Here is a 14,340-nt window from a genome sequence, read left to right on the forward strand (position 1 = left end):
GACCACTGGTGGCACTTGAAGGCACTGATGCCCAAACTTGTGCTGACTATCTTTGCTTTTTTTTTTTTTCACATTGCAGCATTTTATTGTTTTCTCCTATCTTTGCTTTTTAAGATGAGTTTTCCACAGCATCAGTGGAACACCACTGAAAGGCAGATTTCCACTCTGGAGGAATCTCACTGAGTCCAAGCTATGTTGGGTTAGGCAACTTCAAATTCTTCCCATCATACTTTAATTCACTGAGAGGATGTTGCATTTAATTACCTGCCGCCCGATACAGCTTTATCTCTTTCACCAGCTCAAGTGCTGCCAGTATCACCCCCTGCCAGAGAGGAAATGAGGCAATCAGATAAGAGTCCTGCCTGGTACAGATGCATCACTGGTGACGCATCTGGGGTTTTAAGACAGAGCTGAAATGATCCCCAAGGAAACTTGGGGGCTAAAGTCATGAGCATTAGATCTGTTTTCAAGGGAATCCCCTGTTCAAAATGAGGAGAGGAATCAATGAAGTGAAAAAATGCGCCCCGTTTGAGGGGATTCATATTGTGCAGAGAGTGGCTCTTTGAACATCAGTCCCTGATGGAGTGTTTCATGCATATGACAGAAATGGGGCGCAGGAGGAAATGGACAGGGCCACGTGTTTTGGAGTCACAGGCACGGGCCCGACCACATGTGGGGTCTCTGGGGAGCCAGATCTGTACCAGTCCTCGGCCGCTCTCAGAGTCTGTGCCTTCGAAGGACTTAAGTGTGCCCTGTCTGACCAGGAACTCCGTATCCATTTCAGAGTTAAGAAGCTCCTCATTCCCAGTGTGCCAGACCCCAAATTCACCTTTCCTGGGCTCTTTGAGGACCACAAAGGGAATTTCCAGGTAATTCTGATCTTCCTTCTCCTTGTCTTCTCTTCGCTGAGTGGGTTTGCTTCCTTATGGGCGGACGTCTCCATGATGGAACATTTTCGCCAACAGTCCCATCCCAGCCTCTGACCTTAAAGCAGCAGCCTTTATCATTCAGTCAGAGAGACAGACGCATTCCCAGGGTTTCCAAGCGAAGTTTCTGTTCAGTCCCAGAGATAGCCCCACATGGGATTTCCCCATTTAAACCCACCTTCCAATCTAATCAGGATAATGTGTGCTTGATAATTCCCCCAAGTCAGGGCTCAAAAGAAGCTAAACTTCCACTTTACTCTAGTTTGCTAGCTACCAGAATGCGATATACCAGCAATGGAATGGCTTTTTTAAAGAGGGGAATTTAATAAGTTACAACTTGCAGTTCTAAGGCTGTGACATTGTCCAAATTAAAACAAGTCTATAGAAATGTCCAATCTAAGGCATCCCGGGAAAGATACCTTGGTTCAAGAAGGCCCATGAAGTTCAGGGTTTCTCTCTCAGCTGGAAAGGCACATGGTGAACACGGCAGCATCTGGTGGCTTTCTCTCCAAACCTCGTGTTTCATGAGGCTCCCCGGGAGGTGTTTTCCCTCCTTATCTCCAAAGGTCTCTGGCTGGTGGACTCTCTGCTTCATGGTTCTGTGGCATTCTCTGCTCTCTCAGAATCTCGTGGCTTTCTCTCCTGTCGTTCTCTAGCTTTTTCCAAAGTGCTTTTTCTTTTAAAGGATTCCAGGAAAACCAATCAAGACCCACCTGGAATGGATGGAGACATGTCTCCACCTAACCAAATTTAATACCACACCTGAGTGAGTCACATCTCTGGAGATACGCTAATTAAAGTTTCCAACATATGGTAGGGATTAGAAGAGACCATGGCTCCCACAAGGTTGATTAGGATTAAAACATGGCTTTTCTAGGGTATGTAAACCTTTTCAAGCTGGCACACACTTAAAAGTTTTTGTGGTCACTAATTCACTCACTGGACAAACACGCACTGGGCTGAATAGCTTGGTGGGACTTCAGGGTGGACAGAGCTGGCGTCTGCCGCTGGAGGGTCACCAGGAAATAGATTCTACAAATCCAGTATGATAAGAGCCCAGGTCAATTTTTAAACTGTGTGGGTGTAGGGAGAGGGGAAGGAGTTTGGGTTTTGAGGGCAGGAAGAAGCTGAAATTGTACATACTGGGGTTGAGGAGAAGGAGATGGACAAGGCTAAGGAGGGGATGAGAAAGGGTGAAGCAGACGATCTTCCCACTGGACCTCAGACCAGCTTGACAAATGTCATCTGGGCATTTGTCAGAAGTGCAGAATCTTCCTTCCCACCTGAACCCACTCATTAGAATAAGATTGTGAAAACAACTCCCAGAGGATCTGTGGACCGATTGAAGTTTGACCATGGCAGATACAGAGGCCACATCTTTTCCTTCCCAAATTTTAAAATAGCTGCAGGACATCAGTCATGCTTAGAAGAAAAGCCACCACCTCCCAAAGGATGTCCTTGGGAGAGAAGAATCTGTACATCCTGTCTTGAGTTTGAGATAAGGTCCCTACTGAACAGCCCTTCAGACCTTCCCTGTGTCTGAAGGGTCATCACAAGACCAGCCCATGGAAGGCAGCTGGAAAAACGCAGGTCTGCAAGTAGTGCAGCCTTAGCAGACAGACCTCAAAGAAGAGGCTTTTTGGTCCATTGGGGATGGACTTCCCGTCAGAGGATGCCTCATTTCCCAGGATGTTGACTTAGGAAGAGTCAGCGGCCATCTTCTCTGGGTTCTCCGCCAGGTTGATCTTGCCCTCCCACGATCCTAGGAGTTTGCTGTGTCCCATTTTCACCGGATTTAAGCCAGAATGTTCTCTCTATGCAGGAATGGATCAGAGACACCCAGAATGTGGTTCCCTTGAACAAGATGGAAGATGGGGATAAGGACTGTGCCATGGAAGACGTGATGGTGGCCCAGCTGGTCAAGGTGGAGGTCGACACGCCCACGATAGCTCAGTTGGGCCTGCAGATGGGGGAGGAAAAGGCAAGGGACTCTGGCCAGCTCCCTCACCAGCTCCTCCATGGTGGCGACGTGGTCTTCCTTGGTGACTTTAGGTTTGTTACGAATGATGATGCTTATGTGATGCTATGAGCAGGCATAGCCTCAGAACGAAGATGAAGTTCTGCACTGAGGTTAAAGGACTAAGTGAAAAGTCCCAGAGGGGCTCAGCACCTCCATGAAGGGACATCCTGGACCAGTGATGCTGGTGCTTGGACTCACTGACATTGCCCAGCACCAAACCAATGAGATCTTTGGGTCAAGTTTCAATCTCTTGACATCTGTTCAAGGACTTGATGGTGGATTGAAGACTCAACTCATTGGCACGATTCTTTGCTCAAAGGGATGTTTTCAACATAAATACTTGGGAGGAATCTCCAGGATCCACCCAAGACACCCTCCTTCAGGCACACATGTCAAGTCTTTCTCCTTCATTGCTTCCCCCTTCAAACACATTCTTGCACCCTCTGTTCAATTGCATGCATCCCAGAAGGTGAGGAGAGACATTCCTGTTTAGGCAAAACAACCTTGCTTTTAAAATACCAAGAATCCACCAAGAAACTGTTGTTCTGAAAGGAGAAATCCCACCAGGTCAATCATTTGATCATTTTTTTTGAGATACCCTTTTTATTCCTGACTCCATACTCATTACATATCTCTGCGACTAAGAGACATGTAAATTTAAAAAATCCTCAGCACGTTCACCCAAAGCTTCCAGGCCCTTGAGTTTGTTTTCTGTTCTGTTGTCTTTGGAATAAAGAGAAAAAAGAGCAAAGTTGTTCTGAGACCCACCAATGAAATTTAAGTTTGTTGTTGGCTTGATGTTCAGTGAGATGGTGGAGAAAACTATTCTACTGGGTATTTCACTTTGCCTTATATTTGCAGGGCTGCTATAAGAAATGCTTCACACTGTCGGATTAAACAACAGGAATTTATTGTCTCACAGTTTCGGAGGTTGGAGGTCCAGCATCAAGGAACCAACAGGATCACATGTTCTCTGAAGTCTGCAGGATCTGGGGGTGGCTTGTGCAGCCCATAACTCACTCTCTGCCCCCATTATGTGGCCATCTCTCTCCATCTGTCTCCTCCTACTGCTTATAGGGATTCCATTCATATTGAATGAAGACCCACCTTTTGCAGTTTGGCCTCATCTTAATTAACAACTCCTCCAAAAGTTCTCTTTACAAATGGGTTCACACTCACAGAACTGGGGGTTAGGACTTGATTGTCTTTTTGTGGGGGACACAAAGAGTCCCTCAAGTTTGAAGGTTATGAGACTTTAGTTCTTTGGGAAGGGACTGGGTTTAAGTTCTCTCTCTCTGCAGCGTCCATCCAGGAAAGGCATTGCAAGGTCTTCACTTGAAGCCTGGGTATGTGTGTGGGGGGGAGGGGAGCAGGTGGGTGTGGGATGGGGGGCTCCACTCTGAGCCCCCCTGGGTCCATTGTCGCTTTGGTGGGGTGTCCCGAGGACTGTGTTGAGTTGACCACAGTTGCCGCCCTCCTTGGGGTCCACAGCTGAAATGGTGGCCCCTGAGCTCTGCAGCTTGGCGCTCTTGATTCTGCTGCCTTGGGTTGCCATCGTCAGTTGAATTTATCACATATTTGGGGAACACCTCTCTTAAATACCTTTGGGATGGACATATACTCACCACAACCCCATCTCTTGAGGGTTTTGCAGTAAATGTAACCTGGGTAGTATTTTAAACGTCCCCAGTTGTCTCTGGATCCATGGAAAGAGGTGGATGTAGGGTCACCCCACTATCTAGAGAACAAGGTCTTAGAAAGCTGCACTGGGTCAAGCATTTATGACCCCAGTAGGAAGAGATCGGGTACACACATAGAAAAGAGGTCCTCTGGATTAAAAAAGCTTCTGTCTTGTTATTTAAGCCTTTCACAAAACCTGACCCAAGTTTTCAAGTCCCAAGGCTGAACGCAAAGTCTATGAGCCAAATTCCAATGGAATCAAGGGCCACCATGATGGACCCAAGGACTCAAGGCTTCTCTTCTCCCCGTGTACCTCCTTTTTACATCTCTCGGCTATGATTGCACCACATTTTGCTCTGACGCCATCACTGTGCCATGCAAATCTGCTTATCTGCTGATGGATTGACTCATTTGCTTGTGAACCCATATCTCCTGCCATCTCGATGATTCCACCCACATCTATGATGGGTGTCATGGGAGATGAAGATGAGAAATGGGTGTGGTCCCAGGGGCCTGTGGCTGCATCTCACGCACACATGCTCCTGTGAGGGTGACGGTTTCATAGCAGAGAAGACCTCAAAAGAAGGACACCGATTTAAGAACCCAGAGAGATGTATTTCTGCCACCTGGAAGAGGGTGTTTGGGCTCAGGGAAATTGACCCCACACCTGGTTTATTTGCTAAAAACATGTTCCTATTCTTCAGAGGAATAACTTTTTCAGACCCTCATATTTAGCCCCTGATTATATTCTAAGGGAAGTATGGGTAAATACAGAACTGCAGAATGGAACCATACATTTTCAGATATCTGAGAAGCATTTATAGCTCATAAAAATAGGAAGTACGCCTTCCTACAAACCCCATGCTTCTTTTACAATTTTATTTATTTTTATTTTATTGCTTATTTTAGTTCTCTTTCCTTCCTACACTTTTATCCTTCCTCCCTCTCTCCTTTTGCTCTCCTTTCCCTCCTTACCTCCTTTCTTTATTTCCTTTTATGTGTACAGATGTCTTTCCTCTGCATAAGACAAACTCCAGGTATAGCCCAGGCTTCCCGTTAGAAACACAGAACTGGTTGTGATGGACAAATTCATGTGTCAACTCGGCCAGGTGATGGTGTCTACTTGTCTGGTCAAGCAAGCACTGGCCTGAGTGCTACTGGGAGGATATTTTGTGGATTCAAATCATCAGTCAGTTGATTGCCTCTGTGTCTGATTCCATCTACAATCAACTGGGATTACCATCAACGATGAGAGACGTCTCATCCAATCCATCAAAGACCTTAAAAGGGAAACGGATGATTTCAGCAGTCAGAAGCTCAAACATTTTCATCTGAGAGAAAGCTTGCAGCCTGCCCTATGGAATTTGGACTTGCCCCAACCCACAGTTGCATGAGCCAATTCCTATAGTAAATCTCATAAAAACAAAGTCTTCTTTGCATGTCCAGAGTTGAGCAAATGACAGGTAGCAATGATGTATGAGGGACAGCCAATGGAGCTCTCCACTCAACCCAAAGACACAGAAGTGCCTTCTCCTTAAACCTTTGCATGGATGCATCTTTGTTTGCATGAAGGCCATTCTTTACTGGACATGGAGCAGAGGTGCCTGCCCCTTGGTGACCCCTGGATCCTGAGGGCTGCAGGAGGATGGAGGACCACCAAGTCCTCCCTGCCTCCTGACCACCTGCCTAGCCTCTCACCTCACCTCCCCTTCTCGGCCTCGGTGCCATTGGCTTTATGTAGTTCCGTTCTTCACTTTCCTCTCCACCGCCCTTCTCTCTCCATTCTCTTGCATGTCCTGTGCTTTTGTGGGAGCAAGAGAGATAAGTGGATGTGTGCTCCCCATCACTATAACCCCTTCCCATCCCAGTATGTCCCTTTCTCTCATGGCCATCACAGATTGACCCCTTTCTCTCCTCTCCACACCACACCTGTATTTAAGGCATGAGAGGCTCTTTGCTTGCTTCTCCTGCCTCCACCTTCCAAAGCCCAAATCATGCTCCCTGCTCCACGAAGCCTTCCTTCTCTTCTCAGAGTTGCCTTCTCCTTAGGACAGTACCTAGGCCAAGTTTTTGAAGAGCAGGGAGAGTTAACTCTGCTGGTTACAGAACCTCCAGCGGCCGCACGACTCACTCCTGAGGAAACTGGCCAGGACTGCTTCGATGGACCAGACTAACGATATACATTTTTTTGAAGGGGTGTAAGCAAGGGGTTCTTGCTGGTCAAAGCAACCATGAGTAACTGCCTTGGGACCAAATATGAACTTCTCCTAGTCCCCACTTCCAGGCCGGGCTTGGACATTTCCACCCACCTCTGGCACTGACCAGACACTCTGCTAATAGGAGTCTGTCCCAAGGAACCCCGTGTCCTGCCTCTTGGGAAGCTTCCATCTGGGAAAACACGAGTCCTTCCCTGCCAGGAGCTCTGCATGGGACATGCTTGGACATTGTGCCAGCCTCAGGAGTGGGATGTCAGGGTCTTTTTTCCAGGTGGGTGGGTTCCATCAGCCAAATTCTCTCCCCACCCCTGCAGAGGCGCTCGGTGGAGCAAAGAAAGGTCACTCTTGGGGGGGCTCCCTGGAGTCCCCCTCAATGGAAGACTATACTTTCCATGTTCCCCATCCCTCAATCCTGCTTTGCCCACCCTGCATTTATAAACATCCATGTAGCCCACACTGTAGAGAGAAGTTCCTTCACAGGAGCTCGGGGAGAATCGACGCAAAGACAAAGGTTAGCAAAAGGGAAGCCTCTGACCTGAGCACTGGGCTTGGGTTTATCCATTTCAAACGTTTGCTTTTTTTTTAGTTTTTAAAACAATTTTAATGACTATTTCATACAGTACTTGAAGGTTTTCAGAAAAACTGGGCAGAAAATATTGGGTTTCTATACACCTCACTCCCCTACCAGAATTTCCTCTATTGCAAACATCTTGAATTAGTGAGGTGTGCTTGTTACAATGGATGAACTGATACAGATACACTGTTATTAACGGAAGTCCCTGTTTTACTCAAGGCTGCACTTTACTGAATGTATGTTTCTAAATTGACAGATGCACAAATACAATATCCCACAGAATAATTCCACTAGCCTAAAAACACCCTGCTCCACCTGTCACAAATACATTTTCACTCATTATGTGGCAGCTCTTTGAATTCATGGATTGGCTTCCCCAAAGTGAACCTGAAATTTATGTTTCATTTATTCATTTTAATTTAAGAAAACAGACAATACACTTAGAACCACCAAACATGAATATCTTAGCTAGCTTAACTACATGCATATTTAAATAAAGTATCCATATCCTGAAACTGATTTTTGCCTGCAGAATGAAAACCGGTAGAAAGAACAATGCAGAGAATGTTCTGTGCAGAGACGGTTCATTGAAGATGCTATTTCCCCTTTGTCTGGGCACACATTGTTTGTGAAAGAGGCTCCGTTTGTTTGCTTTGTTCTTCCCCCATAATAGTTATCACACACGATCAAAATTGGAAATGACTATGCGAAGCTCGGCTGTAACGAACCAAAGACCTTGCCTGGAAATGGGTGTTTCTGCCCCAAACCACAGTTTGGAAAGTCAGACAAAGAGTTGTTGCTCAAGTTGAGGAGCAAGAAGAGGGAGTCCACTCTCCAATGTGGAACACACTGAGAATGGCCAGATCTTCCTAGCATGATAACTCAGTGTCGCAGCTGTGCTGTGTGGCCAAGGATGATTTCCTAACCTCTCTGAGCCTCCTTTCTGAAAGCCTGCGGTCCCTTCCTGGGGCTCCCATCTGCATCAGCAGAGAGGGGTGCTTGCCTCGTTGAGGGCTTGCCACACGGCAGAAATGGAAAAATAATTTGTAAAAAGCCCATCAGATTGATTATAATTCCATTCATATTCAGTTTGAGACAAGTCTTCTCTCAAGCTGCTCTTTACTTTGGAAGTTGGCCTACTAATTTTGTTGGGAATAAGTTTCTCAGTATCACTGTACATAAAATTTACAGGAGTAGTTACATTTTTGGTTGGGCAGATTCAAGTTTATGAAAGAAAATATTTCTCTATGTTCCAAGCATCATAAGGAGTTAATACAAAATCTTTTTGTTGACATTGTCAAATACGTATACAATACAATGCATATCATATATACACATGATATACATATTATGTATGCTTATATAGATTATGTATATCATGTGATATGCTTACAGTACAATAAAAAGAGCTTTGCATTCCTTAGAGTCCATGGCAGTTTGGGAATGCAAAGAAAATCATCCAAACCTCTGCTAACTTTTCCCTAAATGAACTAGAAACAGAATTCTCTGGAATTTTCTCATTGACTTAATGATTTTCAACATGCATCTGGACATGAAATTGCAAAGGCTCAAAACGTCCGTACAAGTTAAGAAAAAGACCTCGAAAATCCAGTGAATTCATTCAGAGCTTTAATTTTTTGATCTATTCTTTAATACCTATTTGGCTGATTCTCTTGTTTTCCTTTTCTCCTAAAGAGTTGCAGTGCTTTAAATCCCAGGTCCTTTCTCCTCATTTGCTGTGGCCTAAAGCCAGGGGTTGCAGCCTCTAAATAGCCTGAAGGTTCCCTGGGTGATTTCTCAAGACAGAGAGGCCATGTGCACTCCTTCCCAGGTTTTCTGAGTCAGCAGGACCAGGCAGGGGCCCCAAAATGAGCATTTCTGACAGGTTCCCAGGTGACGGCAAGGCTGCTGGTATAGGTAGCACAACTGACATAAAAAAAAAGTGCCACAAATCCTAGAAAGTGGGGGGTGGGCAGGTCTTAGCCCAGCAGGAGGGAGTGGCTGGGAATGGCCACGATGGTCACCCAACTTCAAGGGGCCTGAGGCCCAGGGGGACAGCAGGGCACCCCGTGGACGAGTCAACCAAGGCCAAGTTTGCTTTGAGATGTGGAACCAGCTGGAGGCCCTTGCACTGGGGTGCCGTGATTTTTTTGCTGCCAGTGAGACTTTTATTTTCCTTAATAAACTATACATATATATATCTTTTTTTTTTTTACCAGTTTTACTTTACAGAAAAACTGCCAGACAGGGAATTTCCATATACCTTCTCTGCTCCACCCCCAATCATTAGTATTTTGCATTAAGTGTGGTACAGTTGTTACAACATTGAGCCAATACTGATACATTGTTATTAACTGAAGTCCACGGGTTGCTTAGGGCTCCTTCTGTGTATTTGGCCATTCTATGGGTTTTGACAAATGCATCGTGTCACGGATCCAGCATTACGTCGTCACAGAGAAGAGTTTCCCTGCCCTAAAAATGTCCTGGGATCCCACTGTTTGTCTCTTCCCCTTGACCCCTGGGAACCACTGCTCTTTTTACTGTCTCTACAGTTTTGCTTTCACCAAAATGTCATACAAGTGGCATCATGCAGTGTGTGGCATTTCAGACTGCCTTCTCTCTATTAGCAACAAGCATTTAAAGCTCCTCTGGGTATTTTTGTGGCTTGGTAGCTCATTTCTTTTGATCCCAGAGTACAATAATACTGTATATTCCCTTATATGGTATGCCAGAGCTTGTCCATCTATGAAAGGACATCTTGGTCCTCTAGAGGGGCTGTAGCCCTTTGCATTCCCACCAGCAGTGAACGAGAAGCCCACATGTTCCCCATCCTTGTCAACATTTGGATTTGTCAGAGTTTTGGATTTTAGCCATGCTAACAGATGTGTAGAGGTGTCTCACTGCTGTTTTAATTTGCAATTCCCTAAGGTTAGACAGCGCTCAGCATCTTTTCAGATGCGCATTTGCCATCCATCCTTCTTCTCTGGAGAGTGGCCTGTTCTGCCTTGGATACCAATCTGGAATTAGGCAAGACTTCCGTAATAGGGCAATGCAACCATTTTCCAGGACCTAAACCCACACTTGGGTATACATCAGGCTTCTTGGGACGTTGTTTGGGTGTGAGTTTCATTGCCGAAGAAGACGGTGACCTGGGAAATCAGTGGGGACGGAACATCATGGGATGCTATGGGGTCATCTTGTCCATCTAGATTGTGGGCTCGGACCCTACTTCTGTCTCCTGGCCCCCAAACCCCAGCTTTACCCCCTTCAATTGAGCCACTCTTTGGCCCCCCTACCCCAGAAAATGGGTCAGATCCTTCTGAAGGGACCAGAACTTCTCCCCGCTGTGGAGGCAAGTCTGCATGAAGTCCAGTTCTCCCTATGGGAGTTGGTTTGGCCCCGTGAAGAGACAGCCACTCTTTTCAGGGTAGAGACCACCTGGCTGCCCCCAACCCCATCTTGGAAGATGATAGAAAATAAACCATAAGTGGTCCACCTTGGCGTGATTTGATCCCAGCTGCTGGGATACAGTGGAAGCAAATACTCTTCTCTCATCTTCAGATTCAAAGACTCTTACTGGTCAAATCACCCAAGGAAAGGTAAGCCCAGTCACAAATATATGGAGAGTTCATTCTGTGAAAAGGCTCATTGGATTTGAAAGCCCAGACTTGGAGATCTGGCAGGAAGTGGTAATAAAACCCACAGAGTTTAAGTGCTTCAAAATGGACTTTGTTTGTCTCTGGGTCATCATCTTTGGAGACTTAATGACCCTCCATATTTTTCACTTTGCTTTTATGGGGACAGCTTCAGAGTTGAGAAAATATGAGTTCATATTTGATGATGCTGAGGTTTCATTGGAGGAGGCAAAGTCAGTGCTTCACATCTTCATTGTGGAGAGAATTTGGAAGGTGAGCAGATGAGGGTCAAAGAATGTAGCTTCATAACCTGCTTCTTGCAGAGAAATGACCAAATTCCAAGATGCCTGTTCTTCTGTGGCTCTGATTTGGCCTGAATTGTGTACCCAATTTGGGCATGTCCCTGGTCCTGGCCTGCCTCCTGGGAGGTGGGAACCCAGAGTAAATGGAACCTGTCAAGGTGTCCCTTCCATTCAGATGCGGCTCCCTTGAACCTGGTTGAGATTTAATCAAGATTACTGGAGTCCTTTGTAAGTAGAACCAAATTTAGGAAGAGAGAGAGAGGACAAGAAGAGAGAAGGCCCAAGGAACAAGCTGGAAGTCAATGGAACATGGAGGAGAAAGGAGAAGATGCCGCCATATGCATTACCATGGAATGGAAAAGAGAAAGGCTCAAGGATCAGTAGCAGCCATTTCCAGAATGCCATGTTCTCCTGGAAGAAAGAAAGCATCCCCTCCAGGATGCCTTCATTTTGGACTTCCCCCAGCCTCAAATCCATGAGCCAGTAAATTCCCATTGCTTAAGCCAGCCCATCGCATGGTATTTATTTTATCAGCCTGATAACTAAAACAAGCACAAATGCATCTTTATTCCGCCCATCTTGAGCCTGAAGGTAGAAATAAACTATTTGCTCACATTCACTTCTGAGCAGACTTGGTGATTTGGGGTTTCTTTTGGCAGAGTCTGCAGCATCTTCCTGCTCAGCTCCCTCTCCTTGGGGTAATGACAAAGCTCTCGGGGGTTCAGAGGGTCCCAGCTCAGTGGGGAAGAGTTGGGAACCCTGTCCATCCTGACATCTGAGGCTGGGTACCTGGTGGCACCTGGTTTGCGTTTTCACTGTCCTTTCATGCTGTCCCTTTCCACATGGTCACCTCGGAGGCTGAGGGGTCCCCTCCTCCTGCTGCAGAGACCTCTTCTTGCATGTCGTGACCACAAGGAATCGGTGGGTCCATCCTTTATGGTCCTTTGGCTGATTCCTGCACCATCTCTGGGATGAGGGAACAGTGTCTGCTCTTTCTTGTTCTGAGGTTGCTTCCAGCTCTTTCCACTGCTAAGTGTCTCCTATAAATGGAGACAATTAAATACAGAGATAACTTGTCATTTTCCAGTAACATTTATAACTGCTGGGGAAATAAAGAAGCAAGTGGAAACAGCAGTCAAGGAACACTTAATGTTCTCCATGCAAAACCAAAACTGTCAGAGACAGGCTGGCTTCCTGGGAACCTGGCTAGCCTGCAGTGGGCATTTCACATTCTCAGGATTAGCCAACAGTGAGCTAGCAGACACTGAGGGCACTGGACGCCAGGAGGCAGCTACCAGTCCATGGCACACACCTCCCAACGTGCTTAGCCTCAAGTATCCATCTCCACCTTTAAAGATTCTCTTGGTTTGCATCTTGCTGAGACTGTGTTTTTCCTCTCAGAGCATGCCCATGCATTTCTTCTTATTTTTCTTTAAAATGCAAGTTTATTTCTATTTAAGTTTTCCTTTAAATTGGGAGAAGACCACCATTTTTTTTAATTGTAGCAGTGTATCTTGAGACCTACTTGGTTGAGCCATGGAATCTTGTATTTAACCCTGGTAGCTTATTAATAATAGTCTTTTTAACACCCGTCTTAGATTTTTTCTTAATTTCAAACTCCCATTTCTTAAACTCTAGGTGTTTAGTTAATTAAGGGGACTCCATTTGGGATGGAATGCTCAAGTCCAGCACGCTTGATGGCTGCATTTCCAACAAGGAACAGTGGAACCTGCTTTCTTCGGGATCTCCAACCATTATCTGTGGCTCCGGGGTGCCCCAGCCTTGGTTTTGGGATTTAGAGACCATTGCAGAGGCCCCCCCTGATTTCACAACACCCAAGATTCTTAAGCCTGTGGTTCTCACCACACCTTCTTCAGTCCTCAGTAGAGACCCCAAACTGGCATTGCAGAAGCCACAGTTGACTCTCTGTAACCAATCCCAAAACAGAGAGATGCAAACATCCCCTGAGCTTCCACCACCTGTGTTCGGAGGTTTGGTCTTTATCCAAATGATCAGCAAAGTTAGACTTTTGACCTCAAAGGAAAAAATGGCCAACATGTGTCCAAATTTTTCTATAGGCAATGTCTTCGTTTCCTGAGGCTGCCCCAAGGTGGCTTAAAATCACACACAAAAAATGTATTGTCTCCCCATGCCACAAGTCTGAAATCTGGGGGAGAGAATCCTTCCTTGCCTCTTCTTAGCCTCCGGTCATTTCACCGGGAAACCTTGGGCTCCCATCTTCACCTCCACCTTTGCAGGGTCACTCAAAAATATCTATGTTAAGCCACACCAGTGGATTATCCACTAGTCATAGTGGATAAAGGACCCACCTACTCAGGTATGACTTCATTACAACTAATTCCATCTTCCAAGACCCTCTTTTCAGAGACAAAATCACATTCACAAGCCCGGGAGTTTGCAATCGGACGTGTCTTTCTGGGGGACACAGAATTGAAAGCGTTACCATCTTAGCTTGTGAAACTCTATCTGTCGCTCTTTTCTACATTTTAACTGTATGACTTAATTCTTTGTGACTTACTCGTTGAATAGAATTTCAAACTTGCAGAAAAGTTGCAAGAAGAGTACAAGGTGTTCTTTGAGCCAAATTCCTAGCTGGTTTATATTTTGCGCCCTTTGCTTTATCATTCATTCTCTCTCGAGTTGCGTATATTTATGCATGTTTCTTTTTTCTCTGAACAAGTGGAATTAAGTCACAGACTTTGAGTTCTTTACCCCTCAATGGTTGAGGATGTATTCTTTAAGAACAGGACACTTGGACATAGTCGCAGTACATTTACTAAAATCCGGATATTTAATATCGACAAAAATTCATCTTCTGATCCGTATTCAAAAAATATCAACCATCCATTGACAGCCTTCATAGCTATTTTCTCACCATCCTAAATCTAACCCAAGATGATGTGTTTCTAGTTTCTCTCCTTTAATCTGCAACGATTTCTCACCATTCTTTGTTTCTCCTCACCTTG

General features: G+C 45.6%; 1 protein-coding gene across 1 annotated transcript in view; it reads left to right on the forward strand.

Annotated features, from left to right (window-relative positions):
• The window catches only part of CRLF2 (cytokine receptor like factor 2), a 29,296-nt gene extending 25,500 nt beyond the window's left edge, over positions 1–3,796 (forward strand). The window contains exons 7-8 of the mRNA XM_077145117.1: positions 785–869; positions 2,749–3,796. Of these exons, the coding sequence (XP_077001232.1) occupies positions 785–869; positions 2,749–3,015 (352 nt within the window). The 3' untranslated portion in view covers positions 3,016–3,796. The remainder of the gene's footprint in view (positions 1–784; positions 870–2,748) is intronic.
• Positions 3,797–14,340: the final 10,544 nt, after the last annotated feature.

Source organism: Tamandua tetradactyla, chromosome X (genome assembly GCF_023851605.1).
Source record: "Tamandua tetradactyla isolate mTamTet1 chromosome X, mTamTet1.pri, whole genome shotgun sequence".
NCBI lineage: Eukaryota > Metazoa > Chordata > Mammalia > Pilosa > Myrmecophagidae > Tamandua > Tamandua tetradactyla.